The sequence below is a fragment of the Eubalaena glacialis genome, chromosome 1 (assembly GCF_028564815.1).
Source record: "Eubalaena glacialis isolate mEubGla1 chromosome 1, mEubGla1.1.hap2.+ XY, whole genome shotgun sequence".
In the NCBI taxonomy this organism is placed as follows: Eukaryota; Metazoa; Chordata; class Mammalia; order Artiodactyla; family Balaenidae; genus Eubalaena; species Eubalaena glacialis.
Genome location: NC_083716.1, coordinates 186,804,269 through 186,830,620, shown reverse-complemented (window position 1 = coordinate 186,830,620; position 26,352 = coordinate 186,804,269). Strand labels below are relative to the sequence as shown.

Here is a 26,352-nt window from a genome sequence, read left to right as displayed (position 1 = left end):
CTTAAGATTTTCACGGAAAAGTGACTACACTAAGGTCTACTTTTTTGCCAACTGCAGAGAAATAATTATAGATTAAAGTAAATTTTAAAAACTCTTAAACACAACCAGGTTTCTGGCGGGCCTACAGCACGCACTCTCTGCCGCTTATCCAGAAGAACTACAATTCCCGTCGTGCGTTGCTGCCTTCTCAGCCTACAATTGGTCGCGTCATTTCCGTCCTCATTGGCGGTGGGTTCTGGATTTTGTAGTTTGTGTGAACTTCTCTTTTGTCGGCGTCTTGGGAAGGGAAAAATGTGGCCGGATCGACGGCTCTGTATCTGGTATTACAAGATGGTATTTTAAACAAATTAATAGGATAACGTATCAAAGTCAGTTTGGCGTCAGGTTTTTATGTATTTCACTTTCCGCCTTCCTCTTACCGCCGGGGCGGGAAGGGGAAGTGACGTACGTCCGGTGTAATGGCGGCGCGGTGGAGCGCCAGGTAATTACCGAACTCCGTAGACTATCTGCAGGCAGGGAACTGAAGTGGGGGTGGTGGGTTGCCAGACCGGGTGGGAAGTGAAGGGGAACCAGGAGTGGGTGCGGGCTCCCTGGTACGGCCGTGGGCGACTCGGGTGCGCTTGGGTCTCCCGCCGCGCGCTGGCCCGTGACGTTGGGCTGTGAGTGTCGGTCGGGCCGAGGAGTCGCAGCGGGTGGGGTGGGGAGGGGGCAGCGGTGAACTCCCGCCCCGCTTGCGCGGACAGAGTAGCTTCCTCGAGAGGTTCCTGGGCCTGTCTCTCCGCAGTGGCTTTATTGTGGAATCCAGCACCAGTGCTGGTACTCTCGCCTTTCGTGTGCGTGTGTTTTGGGCGCGGATTACTTAGAGCCTCCCGAGTCGTTTGGGCTTCCCAAGGCCCTTTTCTTAGTGCCCCGGCCCCGGGCCACGGTTGCGGGATCAATGAATGGTAGTTAATTAAAAAATAGTGGAAGTTTCACTCTCATTCCTCTTTGCGGCGTAATGTGAGTGATTCTTTAAAATTTCATTAGTCGTTTCTTTTTCATTCATTTGCCACGTAATTTCTGACGCTTACTAGTGTTTATTCCTGGGGACTGTTCGTTTCTCATTACAAGTGTTCTTCCTCTGTCATCCTTTATCCTTGCATAACCTGAACTATCACCAATAAGGTGATAACTCCCAAACTTGGGTCTCCAGTCCCCACATCTCTATCGAGCTCCAATCCTACAGTACATTTGCACGTAACGGTAATATAATATCATAGTTAATTTTACTGACTCCAACTGCAATCACCAGTTTACCGATTTTTGCTTAATTCTTAAAACAATTCTTTGAGATAAATGGAGAACGAAAAAAATGGGGAAAGCCTATTCCAGATGCAAGAATTAAGTGATTGAAAGTGGGGTAAGAGTATGCTTTTTTACGTTTCCACAGACTGGGAATAGCAGATAGATAAACAAGCAAACTTGGGCTTCAGAAAACCAGTTAACCTGCCTCTTCCTTATCTGTATTTAAACTTGTTTTAGGATTGCCAGTTCACCTCAGTTAATATCCTAATGTGGAAAAGTGGATTTAGAATTGGCATTAAAAGTGTGATCTTGATTACAAGAAGCGTTTAGTATCTGTAGGAGGAGGAGGCCTACTTGAATTGGTACTGGATGAAGGACTAGTAAACCAAAGATTCCAGTCTTGGTTCAGAACTTATTAGGTCTGTCACTTGGGGCAGATTACCTAACATCTCTAGTCTCAGCTTCCTCATCTAAAAATTACAGGTTGTTTTGAAGTTGAAGAAAAATAATGCATGTAAGGCACTGAGACTTCAGAGGCCAAGAACCTTTAATATCCGGCCTGACCCAGTGGTTCTGAAAATGTGGTGTCCTGAATCAGTAGAATCAGTAGCATCAGTATCTCCATGGAACTTGTTAGAAATGTAAATTATTGAGCTTCACCCCAATCCTGTTGAATCAGAAGCTGGGGAATGAGGGACCCTTCACTCTCTTTTTTGCCAGAGCATTCCCGAGATTCTCATGCCAGTTAGTTTGAGAGCCACTGTTCTAGCCCATCTCCTAGGTATCGGCTGTGGTTCACCCCTACCCCCAGAATCAGGTTTGCTGCCTTATTTGCTCCAACGTGTTTGATCTGTGGCCGGCCAGTATTTTCCTTATGCCGCCACATCCTTCCTCATGTTGATAGCTTAGTTCCAATCACTTCTGGAGTTCTGACACTTCCTAGATTGCTCAACTGTCTTTCCTAAACCAGCCTTCTTAGCTCTGTCCTTTTTCCCAGCTGCTGAATTGTTAGAGGTTAAGTCTCCTCCCTGATGATTGTGCATTGCCAAGAGTTCTGCAGTAGCTTGTTGTATCTGAGACCACCTAAGAGAGTACACAGTGATACATTGTTTATTTATAATGCCCATGCCTTAACTTGAACATTATTTTCTGTTTATGGTTCACTTGTATTTGGACTGAATCTTGTACTACCTGGTATATCCCTAACTTGATATAAGTCATGGCTGGCCTAGAGCTAGTTCAAGAAAGAAGTGGCTGTTGGTAATATAGCTGATCCCACTAATGACTTGGAGGGCTTCCTTGCTGCAGTTCTCTACTTCTCTGTTTAAATCTGAGAATCCTAGCATGGGAGGATAATGGAACAAAAAGGCCTTTGGCATATTAGCTTTAGCAAACTTCCAGACATAATAAACCTGTAGCCTGAATATTTTATCTCAGTATATACATTTCCCAAGTGGACATTGGAAGAGATATTTCAAGGCCTACAACAGAGTACAAACTTTCAAAGCATTTTCTTCAGAAATAATATATCTGGAAAGGAAGCAATGATTAAAGCAAGCCTTTGCAATTTGTAGCTAAGTTAATAAATCTTCCCCAGTGAACAGATACCAAAAAGATGGTGTGGGCTGCCTTGGCCGGGGGACATAAGGGCTCCTGGAATTATCGAATAGTTTGGCTAATGGGAGGGAGAGACCCAGTGGAGGTTCATGTTTAACTTGACTTTGATCCTAACTCATAAATGGATCAGACTAGAATTCAGTACTTCCATCTCAAAAGCTACTCTGTGAGTCCTTTCTTGAATTAGTTTACCAGGACAGCTTTATTCTAAACCTGGGGACAGGAGCCTCTGGAGTAGAATGTAGTGCTGTGTGTCTAGGGGATAGTTCATAAACTTCTCTGTGGAGGACACGGCATCCAAGTTTTCTTTAAAACTTAGAATGTGATTTACTGAATGGCACTTTCATTAAATCTTCAGCAAGCCCACTTTCAAAGCTGTGCTGTGAGAGTTGGTGGAATATATCCGGCCCATATACTTAATTAGGCAAGGTGATGAACAGATTTGGGGTGAGGGGAGACAAAGTGGTATGAATGTTTGAAAGCATGCAGCATCCTCAATAATTAGACTTGTTTTGGTAAGTTGAGGTAACTGCACCTCCAGGATCAGATTTCCTCTTGCAGTGCCTTCAAAGGAACTGTTTTTGTTTTGTTTTGTTTTGTTTTTTGTTTTTGTTCTTGTTTCTTTTTTTCATGGCAATAGGGAGGTATATTCAAGCTGCTCTCCAGGTTAACGTGGGATGAAGACAGATAAGGAATGGCACCTGATAGGACTGTCATAATACAATTGATGACACATAGCTTGGCGGTTCCTAGAAATAGGGGTTGATATGTGGGGCAAGGCTGCAGTGGTATTCCTTGGTAAAGAAGTTGTCAAAATATCATTATAGGGAGTTAAGAAATAGGAGCAATAATCAAAGGTCCACACACCTCTTTTTATATTTGATTTTAGAATTGGAACCTATTAAGTAGCAGGCACTGTCCTAAGTTCTGGATATATAACAGTGACCAAGAACTTCAAGGATCCAGTGTTCTTCTACAAGGTCTTTCATCTCTCTGAGTCCTTACTGATGCTGTCTCATTGCTGGAATGACCTTTTCCCCCTTTCCTACTTGTCCTTCATAATTCAGCTTCTAAACCCATTTCTTTCTATATGCCCCAGACCCACCTAGTTGCACTTCCTTTTTTCCAGTAGTATTGAGTTTATAACCTTGCTATAGCACTTGGACTTCTCTGCTCTGCCTGATGATAGGAACTCTCATCTCTCAGACCTCAGTGCCTCCTGTGCAGCTTAACGTATAACTCCCCTCACTATACACAGACACTGCCTTTAACCCTCTATTCTTAATTTGTTTCCGAAGAATAGGGGGTAAGGTAAGAAAGTAGAAAAAGACCATCTGGCTTTTTCTCTTAACCTTATACTTCTTCATTTTCTCTGCAAGTGCTTTTCTGAACCACTTTTTTTTTTTTTTAGGAGTTTGTAAGGTCTTTTTCTTTTTTAACTTTTATTGGAGTATAGTTGATTTACAGTGTTGTTTCTGCTGTACAGCAAAGTGAATCAGTTATACATATATCCACTCTTTTTTAGATTCTGTTCCCATATAGGTCATTACAGAGTGAACCACTTTTTAATATAATTATCAATTATGACACCAGCCTCGTTATTATTATTATTATTTTTAGTTCTGTTTTCTCATTTGTCCTGTACAAAATTTTTCAGTTTTTATGACCTCACAAAGGAGACTCCCCTGCACAAATACAAACTTTAAGACAAAATGAAAAAGGAGCTATTCAGTGGGTGATTAGAAGCACTAGAGCTACTTCTTTGCCGTAAGATATATATTAAGTAAAGTGGTGAGGGTTGTGGTGTAGGTTTGAAATGTAAGGTTTTGTGTCTTTGTTATCTTGAAAATGGGTATAAATTTAGCTTAATCGCAGACCAGTAAAACCCATAATGGTAATATTTGTCCAGTGAATGAGGTGCTGGGGTTAATGAGAAAAGTTAAATTCTGTTGCCAGCCAGTTGAGCTGTGAACCAAGTGAAGTGTGGGGAGACTGAGGGGAGACGAGGTGGGCTTGTGGGGGTGTGGTTAAGTACAAGTGATTGAGGGTACAGTAGCAGTAACGATGTCCCTTAGGGTTTATTTTATTCAGCAGTTAGAGGGACTGCTACCCCAAGAACTCTTTTCTATCAAAGAGTAATATAAGGAGATAGATTGTTGATACATTGAGACAGAATTTTCATTTTTGAAATTTAGAAGGAAATTTAGAAAGTGTGGAATGATTGAATATATCATAGTGAGATCTTTTTCTTTTTTTTTTAACATCTTGATTGGAGTATAATTGCTTTACAGTGTTGTATTAGTTTCTGCTGTATAACAAAGTGAATCAGCTATATGCATACGTATATCGCCATATCCCCTCCCTCTTGCGTCTCCCTCCCACCCTCCCTATCCCACCCCTCTAGGTGGTCAAAAAGTACCAAACTGATCTCCCTGTGCTATGCAGCTGCTTCCCACTAGCTATCTATTTTACCTTTGGTAGTGTATATATGTCAATGCTACTCTCTTACTTCATCCCAGCTTACCCTTCCCCTTCCCCGTGTCCTCAAGTCCATTCTCTACGTCTGTGTCTTTATTCCTGTCCTGCCCCAGGTTCATCAGATGCTTTTTTTTTTTTTTAGATTCCATATATATGTGTTACCCTACAGTATTTGTTTTTCTGACTTACTTCACTCTGTATGACAGACTCTAGGTCCATCCACCTCACTACAAATAACTCAATTTCGTTTCTTTTGATGGCTGAGTAATATTCCATTGTATATATGTGCCACATCTTCTTTATCCATTCATCTGTCAATGGACACTTAGGTTCCTTCCATGTCCTGGCTATTGTAAAGAGAGCTGCAGTGAACATTGTGGTACATGACTCTTTCTGAATTATGGTTTTCTCAGGGTATATGCCCAGTAGTGGGATTGCTGGGTCGTATGGTAGTTCTATTTTTAGTTTTTTAAGGAACCTCCATACTGTTCTCCATAGTGGCTGTATCAATTTACATTCCCTCCAACAGTGCAAGAGGGTTCCCTTTTCTCCACACCCTCTCCAGCATTTATTGTTTGTAGATTTTTTGATCATGGCCATTCTGACCAGTGTGAGGTGATACCTCATTGTAGTTTTGATTTGCGTTTGGTGATTGGTGATGTTGAGCATCTTTTCATGTGTTTGTTGGCAATCTGTATATCTTCTTTGGAGACATGTCTGTTTAGGTCTGCCCATTTTTGGATTGGGTTGTTTGTTTTTTTGATATTGAGCTGCATGAACTGCTTGTATATTTTGGAGATTAATCCCTTGTCCATTGCTTCGTTTGCAAATATTTTCTCCCATTCTGAAGGTTGTCTTTTTGACTTGTTTATGGTTTCCTTTGCTGTGCAAAAACTTTTAAGTTTCATTAGGTCCCATTTGTTTATTTTTGTTTTTATTTCCATTTCTCTAGGAGGTGGGTCAAAAAGGATCTTGCTGTGATTTATTCATAGAGTGTTCTGCCTATGTTTTCTTCTAAGAGTTTTATAGTGTCTAGCCTTACATTTAGGTCTTTAATCCATTTTGAGTTTATTTTTGTGTATTATGTTAAGGAGTGTTCTAATTTCATTCTTTTACGTGTAGCTGTCCAGTTTTCCCAGCACCACTTATTGAAGAGGCTGTCTTTTCTCCAGTGTATACTTTTGCCTCCTTTATCAAAGATAAGGTGACCGTATGTGCGTGGGTTTATCTCTGGGCTTTCTGTCCTGTTCCATTGATCTATATTTCTGTTTTTGTGCCAGTACCATACTGTCTTGATTACTGTAGCTTTGTAGTATAGTCTGAAGTCAGGGAGGCTGATTCCTACAGTTCCGCTTTTCTTTCTCAAGATTGCTTTGGCTATTTGGGGTCTTTTGTGTTTCCATACAAATTGTGCAATTTTTTTGTTCTAGTTCTGTGAAAAATGCCGTTGGTAGTTTGATAGGGATTGCACTGAATCTTTAGATTGCTTTGGGTAGTACAGTCATTTTCACAAAGTTGATTCTTCCAGTCCAAGAACATACTATATCTCTCCATCTGTTTGTATCATCTTTAATTTCTTTCATCAGTGTCTTATAATTTTCTGCATACGGGTCTTTTGTTTCCTTAGGTAGGTTTATTCCTAGATATTTTATTCTTTTTGTTGCAGTGGTAAATGGGAGTTTCCTTAATTTCTCTTTCAGATTTTTCATCATTAGAGTATAGGAATGCAAGAGATTTCTGTGCATTAGTTTTGTATCCTGCTACTTTACCAGATTCATTGATGAGCTCTAGTAGTTTTCTGATAGCATCTTTAGGATTCTCTGTGTATGGTATCATGTCATCTGCAAACAGTGACAGTTTTACTTCTTGTTTTCTGATTTGGATTCCTTTTATTTCTTCTCTGATTGCTGTGGCTAAAACTTACAAAACTATGTTGAATAGTAGTGGTGAGAGTGGGCAACCTTGTTCATGATCTTAGGGGAAATGGTTTCAGTTTTTCACCGTTGAGAATGATGTTGGCTGTGGGTTTTTCATATTATGTTGAGGTAGGTTCCCTCTATGCCTACTTTCTGAGAGAGTTTTTATCATAAATGGGTATTGAACTTTGTCAAAAGCTTTTTCTGCATCTGTTGAAATTATCATATGGTTTTTCTCATGCAGTTTGTTAATATGGTGTATCACATTGATTGATTTGCGTATATTGAAGAATCCTTGCATTCCTGGGATAAACCCCGCTTGATCATGGTGTATGAATCTTTTAATGTGCTGTTGGATTCTGTTTGCTAGTATTTTGTTGAGGATTTTTGCATCTATGTTCATCAGAGATATTGGCCTATAGTTTTCTTTTTTTGTGACATCTTTGTCTGGTTTTGGTATCAAGGTGATGGTGGCCTCGTAGACTGAGTTTGGGAGTGTTCCTCCTTCTGCAATATTTTGGAAGAGTTTGAGAAGGGTAGGTGTTAGCTCTTCTCTAGATGTTTGATAGTATTTGCCTGTGAAGCCATCTGGCCCTGGGCTTTTTTTTGTTGGAAGATTTTTAATCACAGTTTCAATTTCAGTGCTTGTGATTGGTCTATTTATATTTTCTATTTCTTCCTGGTTCAGTCTCGGAAGATTGTGCTTTTCTAAGAATTTTTCCATTTCTTCCAGGTTGTCCATTTTATTGGCATATAGTTGCTTGTAGTAATCTCTCATGATCCTTTGTATTTCTGCAGTGTCAGTTGTTACTTCACCTTTTTCATTTCTAATTCTGTTGATATGAGTCTTCTCCCTTTTTTGCTTGATGAGTCTGACTAATGGTTTGTCAATTTTGTTTATCTTCTCAAAGAACCAGCTTTTAGTTTTATTGGTCTTTGCTATTGTTTCTTTCATTTCTTTTTCTATTTCTGATCTGATCTTTATGATTTCTTTCCTTCTGCTAACTTTGGGTTTTTTTTGTTCTTCTTTCTCTAATTGCTTTAGGTGTAAGGTTAGGTTGTTTATTTGAGATGTTTCTTGTTTCTTGAGGTAGGATTGTATTGCTATAAACTTACCTCTTAGAACTGCTTTTGTTGCATCCCATAGGTTTTGGGTCATTATGTTTTCATTGTCATTTGTTTCTAGGTATTTTTTGATTTCCTCTGATTTCTTCAGTGAGCTCTTGGTTATCTAGTAGTGTATTGTTTAGCCCTCATGTGTTTGTGTTTTTTACAGTTTTTATCATAGTGGGATGTGCTTTTAATTTAAGGCCTGGTTTCTCTGTGGGTAGCTTTGCATATATTTAAAGGATCTTTTTACCCTGCATGGGTAGAATGCAGTGGAACCCTACAGGTTAGTAGTATGCATATATTTTTAGAGGCAAGTTGGGCAAGTTCTTATAGCCAAGAGATGAAGACCTTGTGAGAAATTTTGTTAGAGAGGTCAAAACCAACTTGCCTTCTTCTAAAATGAAATGAGGAGTATCTTATTATGGGATCTTCCCTAAATGGAGCCTTCCCCCTACTTTCTCCTGTATACAATGGCAGAGAGAATGGGCAGATTTGATTTTATCTCCTATTAACTGAGAAAGCAAAATCAGTGGGATTTGATGACTGACTGGGAGTGAGGAAAAGGAAACTGTCACTTGGCTAGCTTTACAGGTAATATCTTAGAGGAAGTGCTGGTTTGAGGAGAGGAGGAAATGAGTTCCAGTTTGGACTACCCTAGTTCAGAGGGCCTTTGGGATATCCACATGGAGGTTTCTGTAGGCATTTAGTGATAAAGATTTGGAACACTGTAGAAAAGATTGGGCTGGAATAAAGTCATTCTTATGGATATGAGTTGAAGATGTGAGGGTGGAGATGGTCTTCCAGAGAGAATATGGAGAAAGAAAAGATAAGCACTATTCATTTGTTCATTTAACAGATATTGAGAGACTTCTATTTTGGGATTACAGCAATGAACAAAACAGATAAAAATCCATGAGCAAAGATTAAACTCTATGGGATAGTAAAATGTTAGAGGGGTGGACAGAAGAAGAGACAAGAGCAACACCAGATGAACTTGGCACCCCGTAAGTTGAGAAGTGAGAACTTCAAGAAGGGGGTTAGCAGTACCAAGTGCTAGAAACAACGTCATAAAATAAGGAAGTGGCCCCTGGATTTAGCAACAAGGAGGTCATTATGTAACCTTGACAAGTACTATGTAATAGTGGGAGTGGAAAACCAAATTGTGGTGCGTAAGAGGGCTTAACGGGAGATTAAGAATTAGCGGCAGCCAGTGTGGACTCATCTACCAAAAAAAATCTGGTTGTGTAGAGAAAGAGACTGGAAGTAGAAAGGGGGTAGGATCCAGGGAATTTGCCCCATAAATGACATAATTTATATTTAAACGAATCAGTAAAGAAGTTCAACATATAGAATTTTTCTTTAAAACCAACTCATGTTGAAATGAATACTATAAATCAAGAAATAGCTGATAGAAATTTGGAAACAAACAAAAATTGACAATTTCCCTGCTCTCATAGAGCCTGCATTCTGGTGAAAAGGAGCACATTACAGGATGGATCTTCCTATGTACCAACAAAAGAATGCTACTTAAAAAATGTTTAAGTGGCATATCCAAATGATCATATCACTTTAATTTCTTTGATAACTTAAACACAGACTAATTTGGACTGGTTTCATCGTGTAGGAAATGAATGGGGGGTTAATACCTCCTCCCAGTTTATAATGAGTAATTTTCGGTATGAATATTGGTGTCACTGATTCTTTAAAATGATAAGAACTTTTAGATTTTTGTCATTTTTTTTACTCATCTGAGTCTTACTGTCTTAAGATGTCCCCAAGTTGGTCCTGTCTCCCCTACATAGGGTCAGAGACCAGTCAAAGGTTTTTATATTGTTTATTCCTCATCACTTAAAAACGCAAACAATATCCAATACTGTCTGCACAGTTTTTAACCCTGTACTTCAACATGGTAACCTTCAGTTATCCAAATGGTTATGCATCAGAGTGCACACCCGATGTACAATGGTGTACCAGGAAGCAAACAGGGAGGACAGGTCTGCAGTTCTTTATTTGTAATTCTGATTTGACATTCAGAATTCTGTTCAGATTTTAGAGAATAAATACAGTGCAGATATATTTATTAAGTTGTTCCCCTTTGGGGATCCAGGGTAACATCCTCTAATCAAATACATGTAATATTTCCACAGTGCATCAAGTGAAGAATCACATTAAGTCTCAAGTTAGTGCATGTCAGATTTTGCTGCCAAATGAGTTTGCCACAAGCTAAAGAAAAATCTGAATTTCAAGGCTTTTCAGATTTCAGAATTGCAGATAAGGGATTGTCACCCTGGTGACTTTTCCTAAAAAGTTTTGGCCCTTTTATTTTCTTGAAATTGTGAACCTGTGCTGAATTCAAATTACAGTATCATTTTTTTCTTATGTGGCATATCATGGGGCAAATTTCTCACTAATATGTATATATCCAAAAAAAACAGCAAGAAAAAATAAGGAAGCAGTTTTCTTAAACAATGGAGTTTTTCTTCAGTACAGATAGGGAAAAGCCATAGCAATTTTGTCATTAATGCTTAAGAACTGTGGCCAGGGAATTCCCTGGTGGTCCAGTGATTAGGAGTCTGCACTTTCACTGTGGAGGGCGTGGGTTCAATCCCTGGTCGGGAAACTAAGATCCCACAAGCCATGCTGTGCAGCCAAAAAACAAAAAAACAAAAAACAAAGAACTGTGGCCCATCTGTTACTCCTATCTGTTCCCTGAACAGGAAAATCACTATTTGGAAGGGTCAGGGGCTTGGGTCCTATTTGTTTTTCCCAAGGATACCATCACCTTTTTGTATTAAGAACAGATTTAAACTAGCTTTTATTTTGAATACTATTTAATATTCCATTTTCCCCACTGGGCAGCTAACGTTTGTTTTTAACTCTGTTATAATGTTTGGAGTTTGCCACACCTACTGTTACTATTTAGAATGCAGAAGAGCAAACTAAAGGAAATCCACTTCTTTGACTTTTTTTAAAATTTATTTTTGGCTGCAGTAGGTCTTCGTTACTGCGCGTGGGCTTTCTCTAGTTGTGGCGAGTGGGGGCTACTCTTTGTTGTGGTGCGTGGGCTTCTCATTGCAGTGGCTTCTCTTGTTGCGGAACACGGGCTCTAGGTGCACAGGCTTCAGTAGTTGTGGCTCACGGGCTCTGGAGCGCAGGCTCAGTAGTTGTGGCACACGGGCTTAGTTGCTACGAGGCATGTGGGATCTTCCTGGACCAGGGCTCGAACCCGTGTCCCCTGCACTGGCAGGCAGATTCTTAACCACTGCGCCACCAGAGAAGTCCTTCTTTGACTTCTTTTAACAATTTTAGGACAGTATGCTTCCACAAGTTCCTCCAGCATGGGTTGAGGACACCTAAGGGACAATGATAGATGTGTTATACTGAAATGATTGAGAAAGCATTGCATTTCAGCCATTAGTTGAATATTTTCTCATTTTCTGAATTTTTGAGATAACTGTGGAATTTATAATTTCATAGTTTCCAGTTAACAGTCTAAAGCACTTCTTACAAATCTTATTGAATATTTTGCTCTCTGATGCTTGCTGAAACTACATCTCCTTATTATAAAATATCCTCCTTGCTCAGGAGAGCAGGTGTGGTTTTGCTGAGTTGCTTACTTGTGACAAGGAGAGAGAAATTTAATAATTCATCATAAAATCCACACGGCGATGCTAAGAAGAGCAGTGAGAGCTATAAACTCAAATTGCTCTCATTGCAGGAATTTCCAATTAGTCTAAGTATCAAGCATGCACATGTTGAACTCTCGTTATTTCCCTACAGGCATATTCTATATAAATGTGGATGATGATAGTACTTCATGCATTTTTTGTTAGAACTGCGGTAGCAGTCTGCAGTATTGTCAATTTCACACTTACATTTTGGGAGGTAGAAATGTAACAGGTTGTACTTGATTGCCAGAAAAATGTTTGATGATGATGGTTAAAGGGTAGAAAGGTGAAAGATGACACTGATCAGAAAGAAAAGTCAATAAATTTAAATGGATGAGATAATTTGAAATAAAAAGCATTAAAAATTGCCCTGTGTCTGTGTGTAGGTAGGTTGAGAAGAGAAACCAGGTTTAAGACCCAAGAGGGATAGTCAAGGAAAATACTAGGTCTTGCACAATAGAGTCAAGTGATTTATTTTTTCATATTGTACCTGGTCACAGTGAATTCTAGGTATGTAAATTAAATAAGGGAATCCTTAAAATTATTCATGTTTAAAAAGAAGTAGTGCCTCATTATATTAACATCAAAACCTTTACTATCTGGAACTTTAGAAGAATGGATCAGTTTAGAATAGAAAAATTTTCTGGATAATAGAGATCATATCTGTTTACATTTTATAATTTACCAATTTGGCATCAGTTTATTAATGTTGGCATTTTCATTGGGATGCAATATCAGATGGTTTTAGCATCAGATAAACTTTTTTGAATTTTAATGCTGTTTACTAACTGTGATTTACTTGTACACATTGCTTCAACTCTCTGTACCTCAATTCTCTCACTGCAAAATAAGACTTAAAACGTCACAAAAGCAGGGTAATCATGAAAGTTGAATTAAGAATATGTAAATGAAGTGCCTGGCATAGTGTCTTTGTGGCTATAATAATGTATTATTATTTGTTATTGTTGCTGTTATCTTACTCTAAATTACATGTTTCTGACTTCTAACACAGGAAATGTAATTTGTTCATCTCTGGATATCTCAGAAACATCACTGTAATGTGCTATAGAATCTGTTAGTGTGGATGGCAAATTCGTTTGTTGGGAGCTACTGTATACATTGGCATTTCTTCCATTGGCTGGTTTTGAACGGTGTTGGGCCGCCTGCGTACACCATTGCACCATTCCTATCAGCTTTGGGACACTGATCATCATATTATTTTAAATATTTATTTATTTATTTATTTATTTATTTAATTTATTTATTTGACTGCACCGGGTCTTAGTTGCAGCACGCGGGATCTTCATTGCGGCATGCGGGCTCTTAGTTGTGGCATGTGGGATCTAGTTCCCCAACCAGGGATTGAACCCAGGCCCTCTGCATTGGGAACACAGAGTCTTAACCGCTGGACCACCAGGGCAGTCCCATCATCGTATTATTTTAAAATGACTTGTCTCATTGGAGAACTGTAATATAGTTGAGGAAAATGCTATTTTAAAGTTTGTATATTATTGGCACTAAAGCTTAAACTATCTCCTTTATTATCAATTTGGGCACACTATATAGGTAACAGCTGATTTTGAAATGAGTCTTATTTCGGGTACATGCTAAGATAAGTTCTCTTGGGTAGAAAATATGTATCTAAGGATTTAAGTAATTCTGAGAGTCCAGATCCCACCCTCTTCTCATTCTTCTACCCAGAAAACCATGATGTGAATATAATAATTGTCAGCAAGTTCACAGTCTTACTGGACTAGAAAGTGTTCTCTTCCATTATTTTGTCTCCCATGAAGAGAAAAGATCTTCAGTCCATCTCCTTTTTTAGAAGAAAGGCTCCATAGAGGAGTTAGTGCTGAATTCAAGTTAGCATGAGTCCTGCTATATAAACACATCCCATTTTAGAGTAGGGCAAATTGTTCAACTTCGGATCTAAGCAAGGTCTACATGTTACATATGTTAAGTCTGTTAGGCCTCTTTTATTCTGTAACAGCTGTGCCATTCGTTTCTTTTTTTGTCCCCCATGCTATTGAATTGTTGGAGAAAGTGCTTCAGTTGTCTTGTATGTTAAAGCCCATCAATGAAAAATCCCCAGTAACGTACCTAGTAGTCATCAGATGGTCTTGGCAGGAGTTTGTAGACTAGAGAAAATTTGTAAACTAAAGAGTTGCTGGAACAGTAAGTGGTCGTATCTTTAGAACACGCGAGTCCATGCGGACACCATTTTGTGTGGGTCAGATGGGTCTGGACTAACTAGAAATAAGAATTTGACCCTAAATAATCCATGTTGTATATCATGACTTAGATTGGTTTAATTTTTCTCTTTTGGAAATTAGTGGAAATCCATTTTACAAATTGTGGTTTCTGTGTCAGTTGTCAATTCTTGGCTGTCATCAAGGCTGTTTTTTTGTTTTGTTTTTTTCATTTTATTAATACCCCTTCTGGTTACTCAGCCTAAGCTGAAGGATAGACCATTATCTTCTGGAGATGTGATCAATCCCTATCTGCACTGTTATTCAGTGGGTCATGATTGTATATCAAGTTTGTGATGGTAGTAGTATCTCTAGTGCCAGGTTTTTCTTGTTGTTTATGTAAAATGATCGTTTGGCATCATAGTAGCTGCAGAGCAGCATTTAAGACTCTGGAGATCACACATTGATGATTGCAACATAGACAAACTCTAGGATGAGCATTATTATATTATCCCTTATTTCCCATAATCTGAATCTGCCATGGAAAATAACCAAACAACTCTTCCCATTAATTTGGATATGAGTTTTTTTTTTAACTTTGACAGTATCTGAAGAATTAATTAGTATCATATCTGGAGATTGTCAAAAACAAGGATCTTGGGAGTACCATGACTAAAAGGCCCCAGTGTCTGCTAATCATTTAGAATTGTGTTGTTCAGTATGGTAACCAGTAGCCACATGTGGCTATTCATGTTTAAATATAAACTTAATTAAAATCAAATAAAATTAATTTTCTCAGTCCCACTAGGTACATTTGAAGTGCTCAGTAGCCACACGTGGGCAGTGACTATTGTATTGGTATGGTGGCTACTGACAGGGCAGAATATGAACCTTTCCATCAGTGCAGAAAGTTCTGTTATACAGTGCTGATTTAGAAGTGTCAGCCAGCAGAGAGGGAAAAAAATAACCAAGAGGATCAAGGACAAAAATAGGCAAAGAAGTGCCTGGCAGTCACTGCTGTCTAGCATCAGGGGAAGGAGGCCCTTGTTCTGTCTTCAGTGTTTTCTCCTTCAGGATCAGAAAAGTCCTGGAAATCAGTCACAGGTGATGATGGCAGCAGTATCCATCAGCATATTCCCTGAAAAAAGTAAAGAGTACTAGGTAGAGGCTTTTACTTGGATTCTTTGGAGGCTCCTTCTGGACGATTCAATTCCTGAGGCTCATTCATAGAGGAGTGAATGTAAGGAATGAGCAAAAACTATTAATTTATATAACAACATTATTAGAGGAGAGAGGAATCCTTTATTGAGGTATAATACAGTATCATCCTGGGAGTAGGAACAAATTATGGATAGTAAGGACATTGACAGTTCTCTAGGCTTTTAATTTTTACATAAAGTATGTTCTAGATCTCACCAGTTAACAAGCATATTTAAGCCTACAGGCAAAATAAAATTTATAGAGTTTATTTCAGTCTATGTATATGAATTTTTTTTAACTTGAGAAGTACATAATCATTGAAACATTTATTGTTATCAGATACATATCTCGTTTATATAGGAAGGCTGAACTCAATGCAGGTTTTTTTCCTCTTTTCCTCTCTCAATTTTCATGTTTTGTTTTCATTTTAAGGATAATAAAAGTGTTTTATGAACATATTTTATCATCTGGATGACTGCATTTCGGTGCTTAAATTTGTGTTTGTGATCATGTTATAGTAGATAGTGTTACTTTAATTATCATGGCTGATTTTTTTTTTTTTTGGGTCTGCATTGGGTCTTCGTTGCTGCGCGCCGGCTTTCTCTAGTTGTGGCGAGCGGGGGCTACTCTTTGTTGCGGTGCACGGGCTTCTCATTGCGGTGGCTTCTCTTGTTGTGGAGCACGGGCTCTAGGTACGCAGGCTCAGTAGTTGCAGCACGCGGGCTCAGTAGTTGTGGCTCACGGGCTCTAGAGCACAGGCTCAGTAGTTGTGGCACACGGGCTTAGTTGCTCCGAGGCATGTGGGATCTTCCCAGACCAGGGATCGAACGCATGTCCCCTGCATTGGCAGGCAGATTCTTAACCACTGCGCTACCAGGGAAGTCCCATGGCTGATATCTTAAGCTCCAGAAAACCTGCGCTGTGGCCGTCAGTGCATTACGAGTGAGAATTTTCTCCCTATAAATTGCGCCCAGAATTTCTCAGATTTAAAAAGCACTGATACTGATTTTTTTTTTACACGCATGAATGTGCTTCTTACCAGTGAGTTAAGGATTAATATTTGGAATTTATGTTTCCCTTTCCAAATGATTTATGACTAAGTTCTTCATTATAAAGTAGGTAAGCTGTGGAGTCTCTATATTTTACCTTAAGTGGCTCATGGTTTAAGACAAATTGAGAACCAGTTTCTCATCCAGAATTTGAAAGCTGAGCAGTCTTGAGGAAGAGTTAAATGTTGGAATTACCTTGGGGATGCTTTCATAAAACCAGCGTGCCTAGGTATTCCCCCCACCCCCACATACGTATCTTCTGCTGTAGTAAGTCAGGTGGGCCCCAATAGATGTACAGGTAATTTTCTGATCATGCAAGTTTTCTTATTTCAAATTATTTTTAACATAGTGACTTAGGGATCTGGTTTTACAATATTAAGTAATGATCTGAAACTGGCGTGTGTGAAAAAAGCCCAACCAGCCACTTTGCTTTATTAGTAGCTTAGTGCTTTGCTTATCATTATAGATTTACTTTTTATAAGCAGAACATAAGCTCCATGTGGGCAGGGGATTTTGTTATGGTTGTTCATTGCTGTCTACCCAGTTCCTAGAAAAATGCCTGGCGAACTAATACAAGTGCAATAAATATTTGTTGTTGTTGAACAAGTGTATGTATAAATAATACTAGGTGATAAGGATATGCTAGAATATAACAATTGTGCTAGTAGAAGTAAAAAACAAAAATACCATTGCCTTTGAGCAAAAGTTAGTTGAGTAAAATTCTGAGTTTTATAGCTCTATACATTTATAGCCATAAAAACAGGATCTTTGAAAAGAATCATGTGATTTGTGTATGGCACATACACATTGTGTAAGTCATCTTGAGGCAACTGGGGCATAAAATCCATCCAAGACAAGGTTGTGCCTTCAGGGTTGTATCACCTGAGGTGAGGGAGGAGTAGCTTCTGTTTTTTAATTAGAAACGTTTGTGCATTAATATTTGATATAATTAATAGAGTTAGATTTAGGTTTGCCATCTTATTTTATTTCATTTTGTCCCCTTTGTTTTTTGTTCTTCTGTTCCTTCTCTCCTGCCTTTATAAGTTAAATATTTTTTTAAATTCCATTTTAATTTGTCTGTAGACTTTTTAGCTATATTTATTTATGTTATTTTTTTGCTCATTGCTCTAGAGAACACACTATATAGCCTTAACTTTTCACAGGCCTCTTAGAGTTCGTATTGTTCTGCTTCAGAAAAAAATACAGAAACCTTGCCTCATGTAGGTCCATTTTAGTCCATATATATCCCATCTGCATACACTATGCCCTCTCAAGACATTGTAGTTTTTGCTTTAAAACAAACCTGTGTATTTTAGATAAAGGAAAAAGTTGTCATTTATATTTCTCGAGAAAGTTACCATTTCCAGTGTTATTCATTCCTTTTTGAAAATCCAGACTTCCATCTCATATCATTTCCGATAAGCCTGAGGAGCTTCCTTTAGGATTTCTTATAGTGCAGATCTGCTGGTGATACATTCTCTTAGTTTCTCTTCGTTGTTTTTGTTTGCTTTGTTCAATCAGTAAATGTCTTTATTTCATCTTCATTCTTAAGATTATTTTTGCTGGAATTCTAGATTAATTCAGTTTCTTACTCTTTCAGCACTTTAAAAATTATTCTGCTGTCTTCTGGTCTCCTTAGTTTCTGATAAGAAGTCATCAGTAATTTGAATTATTTCCTTTTACATAATGTGTTGTTTTTTTCCTCTTGCTGCTTTCAGGATTTTCTCTTTATCTTTGATTTTCAGCAACATTGTTTCACACATACATCAAACAGGCCAAAAAAAATAAATAGCAACTTCATAGATGAAAAAAGGAAAAAAAAGAAACCTTTTATCTTTGGCCTTTTTAACCATCTCATACAAACGAACTTCTTACAGTACAGCTAAGTACATACACAAAAAGGTTACTGGAATGCTCGGAATAAGATTTTTTGTTGTGGTGGTTTTTGTTTTTTTTACAAGGTTTTTTTCCTCCGTTGAGATTATAATGAACATGGTCACACCACAAGTAAAGTCAGAAGTAGGACAGAGAACGCTCTGAAGGCTGGTTTGGTCATCCGAGATCATTAAAAATGGCTGACCCCCTAACAATATGTTCAAAAATATAAAATGTAAATAAAAAATACGAACAAATTTTCCTTTTTAAGTACTTTAAGAAAAAAGTCAGGGCCTTGGAAGTTTTGGTTCTTTTTTCTCCCCTGTTGCAAATTCGCATTGTGGTTGACTACTGACTACTATATATGACTATGTGTGTAAGTGTGGTTTTCTTTACGTGTATCCTGCCGGGGATTCTCCAAGCTTTGTGAATCTGTAAATTTGTGCCTTTCATCAAATTTGGGGAAATTTTGGCTGTAATTTCCTGAAATATTTTTTGTATCCCATTCTTTCTCTCTTTCCTTCTTGGACTTTAATTACACATGCACTAGGCCTTTTGATAATTGTCCCACATGTCCCTGATACTGTTCATTAAAATTTTTTATCTGTTCTTTAGATTGGATAAAAATTATCCATCAAGCTTTCTGGCTTTCCTTTATCTCCATTTTGAATTTTTTGCTTCATATATTTTTCAGTTCTAGGATTTCAGTTTGGTTCATTTTTTGTTTTGTGTTTGTTTGGGTTTTTTTCCTGAAATTTTCTATATTTTTATTCCTTGCAAGCATGTTTTCCTTTGCACTTTTGAGTATGCTTTAAAAACCTCGTATACTAGTTTCAGCATTTGGGTTGGTGTCTCAGTGTTGGTTTCCTTTGTTTTTTTTCTTAAGATTGGGCCACAGCTTTCTGATAAGTTGAGTTATTTTTTAATTGTATTCTGGACATTTTACTATTATGTTAAGGCTTTGGATTCTGGTACATTCCTCTGAGGAATGGTGACCCTTCAGGCAATTAATTTGATTAGGCTTAAATTGCAAATTCTGTCTCTTAAGCAGTTGTTCACATCTCAGTTCAGTCCTGTGATCCTGAGTAGGACACTATTTTTTTTTTTTTTTTTAAAGATAAAATTAATTTATTTGCCCTCACAACTCCGTGGGGTGGGCGTGGGCCAGGGCCACACTGGGGCCCCAGAGTCCTATGCGCATGCCCTGCAGCAGTGGGCTGGGGAATCGTGTCCGGAGTGCCTGCTCCCTCATCCAGAGCTGCCTTGAGCTGGGTCCCTCCTGACCCCATCATCCTGCTCCCATACGCAAGGGGTACACAGGTCCACCTGCAACAAACTCGGGCCTGCCTCTGGCAGCAAGGACAGGACCTGGGGACGGCTGAGTGGGAAGGCAGGCAGGAGGGTGTGGTTCAGTGCAGAGAGCTGCTGTTCTGCTCTTCAAAGGCCATCTTGCCCAGGAGCTGGCTGTCCAACTCCACCCCACTCACAGGTAGCTGGAAGAAGTTCATTTCGGCTGCTAAGGCTGCCATGGCAGAAGGGTCCTGGCCAAACTGAGCTCGCAACATCATGTCCATTTTCTCCAGCCTCCTCTTGAGCCGCTTGGCCTCCCGCTCCCGGATGAGCCGGGCCTGCCGCTTCTCCGGGGTTTCATTGGCCCGCTTCAGCCTCATGGCCTCCCGATCTTGCTGCAGCCGGCATGCCCGCTGCTCGCCTGTCTCCTGCATGCGCTGCAGGCGCTTGGCTTCTCAGTCCCTCATGCGCCTTACCTCCCGCTCCTCGGGGGTCTCATTGTCCCGCCGGCTTTTCTTGGCTGTGCGCTCTTGTTCCAGCCGCTGCAGCTGGACTTCCAAAGGCTCGTTCTGTCGACGCAGGGCCCCACTTGCGTACACTGGGGGTTTGGGCTTCTAGCAGTTTCCGGTAGGCAGCACAGTTGTTGCACACAAGCAGAATTCCAGCAGGGTACACTGGAGGACTAAAGGCAATGTCCTTCCCCTCAGCACTGGAGGGGCCCTCACTGTGGGCTGGCGGTAGGGATTCCATATTAAGGACTTAAGAAATTTCTCACTGTTAAACGTGGCATGGCTAGTAAAACGGGCTCCACACACAGCACAGTTAGACCGCTGGTTCTCCGAGTGGATTAGGAGGCGGCGACCCAGTGACCCGGGGGAGCTAAGGGCCCGGCCACAGACAGGACACATGTAGCTCTTGGCGCTCACCACTGCTGCAGTGTGCTGGTACACATGCGCAATCAGCTGCCCCCGACTCCCACTGTCTAGCTGGCAGAGGGGACACTGGCAGAGTCCAAGTAAGGGGTCAGAATTCAAATTCTCCGTGACCTCATGCTCTACCACATTGTTCCCACCAACAGGCTGTTCTGCATTTTCTAACTTTTTCCACTTTGACCACCCCTCCGTCTTCCTCTGATGTGTGGGAAGAGACTTCATCTTGTGTGGTCTCCTCTTCATCACCCTCACTGTCACTGCTACTGGAGTCCTGATCTCTTAGTTGTTGGATAGCTTGTCGCTGACTGCCACGGTCTCCAGGAAAATCAGTTTTCATCATCGCCTGGCGGGCTTGCTCTTCTAGCCCAGCAAATACTTGATCCCAGTGAACTTTATTTGGATTTGTCTGTTTCCGACGGGACATGTTTCCCTGATCCAACAGCTCTGGCTTTTCCCAGTTTCATGACTGGATGTTACTACCTCCTTGCAAGGTGCTGACCAAAGAAGAAAGAAACCGCAAATGGCAAAGACAGGCCTCCACAGGAAGTGGCAAAGGAAGCAGCTTTCAGGCAGTCTTCTATCATATCTCCAGCTCTGGTGCAGTTCCCACGGAGCAAAGTAAACTCGCCTGAATCCCAGGTATCCGGCGCCTCGGCGCTCCGCGGCGCTCTGGGTCCCTGGGCCCCGCCTCCGGACAGACGGACCGCCGGACAATGGGCCCTGGGCCGCAGCTCGGGCCGGCCGGGCCGGGGCTCTCCGGGACTTGGCCCCGGCGGGCAGAGGGCAGCTCCGGAGGACACTATTTAGTACATGTATTGGTTCAGCGGTGGTCAGAGATTTGGGAGAGTATATCTAGCCCGTGGGGCTTCCTTTCTTTGGCTCTCTCCACTTTGGGAGTCCCTGAGCAATGATGTGCTTTAGATTGCAGTTATATTTTATAGATTGACAAGTTAATCTGGTGTATATTATTTTTACTAACCTAGATAGCATGCTAACCATTGTAATGGAAACTTTTCTTGACTTAGTGATTTGTGTACATCCCCATCTGCATTAGCACCTTATATTTCTATGTGGTGTATATTTCTTTATGATCATTACTACATGAACACTGGCTATTTCATTCTTAGTTTAAATCGAAACATTGGATGTTTTGTATTAGAATACTTTATGGTGTTTAATAAGCCTTTGTTATTGCTCTTTTGTTCAGAGTCTTTTCTACTAATACATGTATTTTTATACATTGTTAAATGGAACTATTTAAAGAGTTTTTGAACTTACATTTAATTATTGATTATATCTTTGCCTATTAAGAAAAATAAGGTGGTCAAATGTCCATTGTGTGGATATAATATGTTGTTATTTTACACACATTTTGTAAGTGTTAACAAAGGTTTCTTTGGCATATTTTATAGGTGTCATTTGCAGACAGTAAAACTAAACTGTCAAGGAATTCATACTGTTCGGTACTTGTTATTTGGACCAGCTTAAGGAGTCTTTGACATATCAGATCAACTGGCAACAGAAAATGAAAAGTAGCGTGGCACAAATAAAGGTAAGTGTTTGAAACTTATAATAAAGAACATAAACTTGTAGTCAGTTATCTACCCTTTAAACAAAAATGCATTTATATAATTAGGACATTAGAACCAGACAGTAGAATTGCGTCATATGCACATTTAACTTAACACAATTTCAAATGTAGATACTTGGCCAGATGTGCAAGTGGGCAGTTGAGAGAACATACAGGGTGTGTGTGTGTGTGAATCAAGAAAGTGCATGCGAGTGAGCACATGCAAAAGAAAAATAAACAGCGGGAAATTCCACCATTCTTCTCAAAGAGCATTCTTTCCTGCGTGAGCATGAAATGGAAGATGAAGATCTTCTTTCTCAGTTGGTCACAGTTCCTACATGTCTGTCTACAAGTGAACCTCTTGTTGCATATTGCATATGTATAAATGAGCTCCTTATTCTGTGCTGTACTTTACTTTAGACATTATACATTCATTTATTCATCAGATATTCACTGAATTCTTACTATGTCCCAGTGATTATTCTAAGCACTTTGGGTAAAATGGTGAATAAAACAGGAATCTTACGGGGTTTGCATTCTAGTGGGGGAGAAAGAAAAATCATAAACTTAAATATGTAAGTGAATTATATAGTATATTAGAGTGTTAAATGCTAGACTTGTGCTATGGAGAAGACAAGTAGGGTAAGGTTGATGAGTAGCGTTGGAATGATGTAATTTTTCATAGGGAGGGCCCAGTGAAAAGGGGCCTTTTTGAGCACACATTTGAAGGAGATGAGGGAGTTAGCCACATGGATGTCTGGGAGAAGAGTGTGCCAAGCAGAGGGGACAACAGAGGCAAAGGTGAAGAGTCTAGTGTGGCTGGAGCAGGTTCTGAGAAAAGTAGAATAGTAGAGGAGGTCAGAGCAGTCACAGGAACCAGTAACTCCATCTGCTTCAGAACTGCTCCTCTGCCTGTGAGCGGACTTGGCAAGAAAGCAAACCACTCTACTTCCTTTTCTTTTCAGCTGCACAGATCTGCTAGCCAATCTGTGTAATCCACAGATCTGCTCATACAAACAGGCACACCACTTCCTGGGTCTTGGAGTCAGTAAAGGGAAAGGTGGATTTTTATTTGATTGTAAAGACCGGCACTTGTCCCTTCTCCTCCTCCACCACCTCTGCACCCCTAAACCTACTTAAAAGAGTGTGAGTAGATGGGAGCTCCTTAACAGCAGGCACCAGGTACCAGGCCTGGGGTGTGGTAAATGCTTAATAAACTGAATCGATATGCTTACAGGCCGAGGCAGGCTCTGCTGCCATCTCTTTGAACTTCTTTTGAGTGTGAGAAGCCACTCTCCAGCCTCCCTCCTAGGTAGACATCCAGGCTGTGCTTGCATAGCTCCTTTGGCAGGGGGCTCACTGTCCCTGAAGCTGGCCCCATCTGTCAGTAGATACTTTCATATAGTGTTCTGAAATTCGCCTCTTTGGGACTTGTACTGATTGGTCCAATGACAGTTAATTAAACAATTAATTGTGGGCCGAGCAGGTGGCAGACTGTGTTAGGAGCTGGGGACATAAGGAGAAAGGAGAGCTTGTACGGAACTGGCTCTCGACTGAGCCATGTTAGGCAAGAGCACAGAGATTTAGACTCTGTAACATTTACACCAAAGGAGAAGTGTTTAGTCTTTCTCAGAATCCTCGTCCTGTTTCTCTTAGACTGTGCTTCTCCACGTTTCCCTCTTGTGGTCCTCTGGGGCATTCCCCCAGCTTAGGAAAGGATGTCCTCAATCAGCAAGCCCTTCACACTTAGTGGCTCAGCCCTCCAGCCAGTTTAGTTTGTCTCCTTCTCTCCATCTTGTTGGCTATAAGCAGGTCCACTAGCTGGTTTGGGCCCATTCTTACCTCGGGTGAAGCTCAGATCCTCTCTTGATACTCTGAGACCTCATCTGTAAGGTTCAGGAGGCTTTAGCTGAGGATCCCTTATTTTTCTATTGAGCCTTCCTGTAGCTTCCTTAGCCAGCTGGAAGCAAGCTCCCTAACTCTTCCAGCCCCTCCTCCCTCTGGCTCTTGAAGACTTGTTCCCTGAGCTTAATGGATGCTCAGAGCCTCTGAACACAGGCTGTCTGCTCCACTCACCTCCTCATATTGCTCTCTCTACATCGTCAGAGACTACAGGTGACTGCACTGTGTACCATATTTGCTTCGCTTAATGAACAATTTAGAGAATTTTTAAAGGTAATTTCAACAATATGTTACTTTCAACTACTGCTCTTAGAATCTAAACTCTATGATAAGGGAAATAGGGAAATTAGGTTATTATTATTTGGATCACACTTCGAAATTATTTTGCACTTAGTAAAACCTACCGAAGCCCAGTTCAGGTTCCCCTTTACTCACTGTCACCCTCAGTACTCTGTACCACAGTGCTTGTTCCTACTCAAGATCTCCTGTTAGCACTGACTAGTGATTTCGTTACCTTACACCATACCATAAACTATAAACTATTTAGATATGCAATTCCAATAAAATACTTGAATGGCAGTTGTGTGTGAACATAACTATCAGTTATGCCAGTCATTTTATCAGTGTGCCAGTCATTTGTTAACTTGATCATATTTACAAAATCCTGATTCACGATCTCAGTATTTTTGGTTTCTCCCTCTTACCCACAACAGATACTGCATAGACGTGTTAAAAATCATTAGCACAGAATTGAGGCCTGCTCCCTAATGTAGTTAAAATAATTGTCATGCCTTGTAAAAGAAAAAGTAGACAGTGCAATTTTATTGTTCTTTCTCTCTCCCCTCCCTTCCCTCCTTCCCCTTCTCCTCCCCCTTCTCTGTCTCTCTCATATATAATCTGATGTGTTTAATTGTAGAAATCTTTATAACCATCTCTCTCCCATAAGATCTTAAGTTCCTTGAAGGTTTTTCCTATCTTTTGTATCCGCCAGAGTGTCTAGACAGGAAGGGCTGTGTCTTATAATAAATAAGTAAATATCGTGTTTAGTGTTTCCATGAATTGAATGAATCTTGTGCTCTATATTTGGTTTAGGATCTAGATGTCAAGTGTTATGGAAACCTATATCATATATATAGAACAGTTCTATTTAATTAAGCTGCCCAGTGAAATAATTTTTAAAAGTTATACACATTGGAAACAGGATTTTAAGATGTTTGCATTCAGTGTGAAATACAGCCAGACTGGCTACTTTAAATTATAAATTTGATCACATGTTTATTCACCAACATGCATTAGTCTAATTAGTGTATGCTATTCAAAAAATTCAATACTTAAGAAGATTGTATTGGCAATTTACTTGTGATAATGTTATACTCATACTGCTGGTAATTAGATAGTCATAACATAAGAGGAAGTTGGAGCTTGTTTACATTTCTTTGCAGTATAATTTTCAATTTTTAAATGTATATTTTTCCCATTAAGGAGGGAAGCATGTAAGTATGTGGAACAAGTTACTCATTATTTGAATTATTTTTTCTTAGATTTCAAGATTAAGATACTTTGAAAACATACTGTTTTTCCTTTCTTACAGTTCAGTTAATTAAAATTACTTTAATTCTTAAAAATAAGCTTGTCAATATGAATGTTTTTATACCAGTGGTTTAAAAAATTTACCTATTTATAGAGATAAATATTTTGGCTTCTTAACTATATTTGGACTTTTAAATTAGGGTATGTTCTTAAACTGGATGGTTCATATCTCTGTCTCAGTGTGACATATCTTCGATCTCATGTTACACGGAAGTTACTTATTTGTATGTCTGTTATTTTTCAAAGCATTTGGCTTAGGAGCTATATTTTACAAGTCATGTTTTTTAAATCCTTACAGCCTACCATATTGCCATACATGCCATATCAGACACTCAAATATTGTTTGCTGAAAACAAAAATGAATTTTCATAAATACATTAGAGTCAGTTTCTTCTAGCTATTTATTTTATCCAGATTTAGTAACCTGGACTAATGTTGTGGTTTCTATAAGCTAATGGAGATAAGAAAGTAAGTGCAATGTTATAAAAGACTTGGGCATAACTACAGAAGTGAGCTCTTGCTAGAAAATCTCTGGCCCTTGGTCATGTTTTTCACCAAAGGAAAGCTTTGGTCTTGTTTTTCACCAGGAAAGGCCTTTATAAAAATGATGTTCTAGGGACTTCCCTGGTGGTGCAGTGGTTAAGAATCTGCCTGCCAATGCAGGGGACACGGGTTTGAGCCC

The 26,352-nt window shown here is 39.7% G+C and overlaps 1 protein-coding gene and 1 pseudogene across 4 annotated transcripts in view; one reads left to right on the top strand and one right to left on the bottom strand.

Moving 5' to 3' along the window:
* Window positions 1-418: 418 nt before the first annotated feature.
* Window positions 419-26,352, top strand: part of CWC22 (CWC22 spliceosome associated protein homolog) — a 64,242-nt gene continuing 38,308 nt past the window's right edge. The window contains exons 1-3 of one of the 4 annotated variants that reach the window (XM_061185488.1): window positions 419-481; window positions 21,100-21,247; window positions 22,021-22,160. In XM_061185488.1, coding sequence (XP_061041471.1) covers window positions 22,134-22,160 — 27 coding nt within the window. In that variant the 5' untranslated portion in view covers window positions 419-481; window positions 21,100-21,247; window positions 22,021-22,133. Of the gene's footprint in view, window positions 482-20,754; window positions 21,248-22,020; window positions 22,161-26,352 lie in introns of all 4 variants that reach the window. The other 3 variants (XM_061185505.1, XM_061185496.1, XM_061185512.1) reach the window with 3 other exon arrangements.
* Window positions 19,762-21,233, bottom strand: LOC133087852 (zinc finger protein 821-like; annotated as a pseudogene).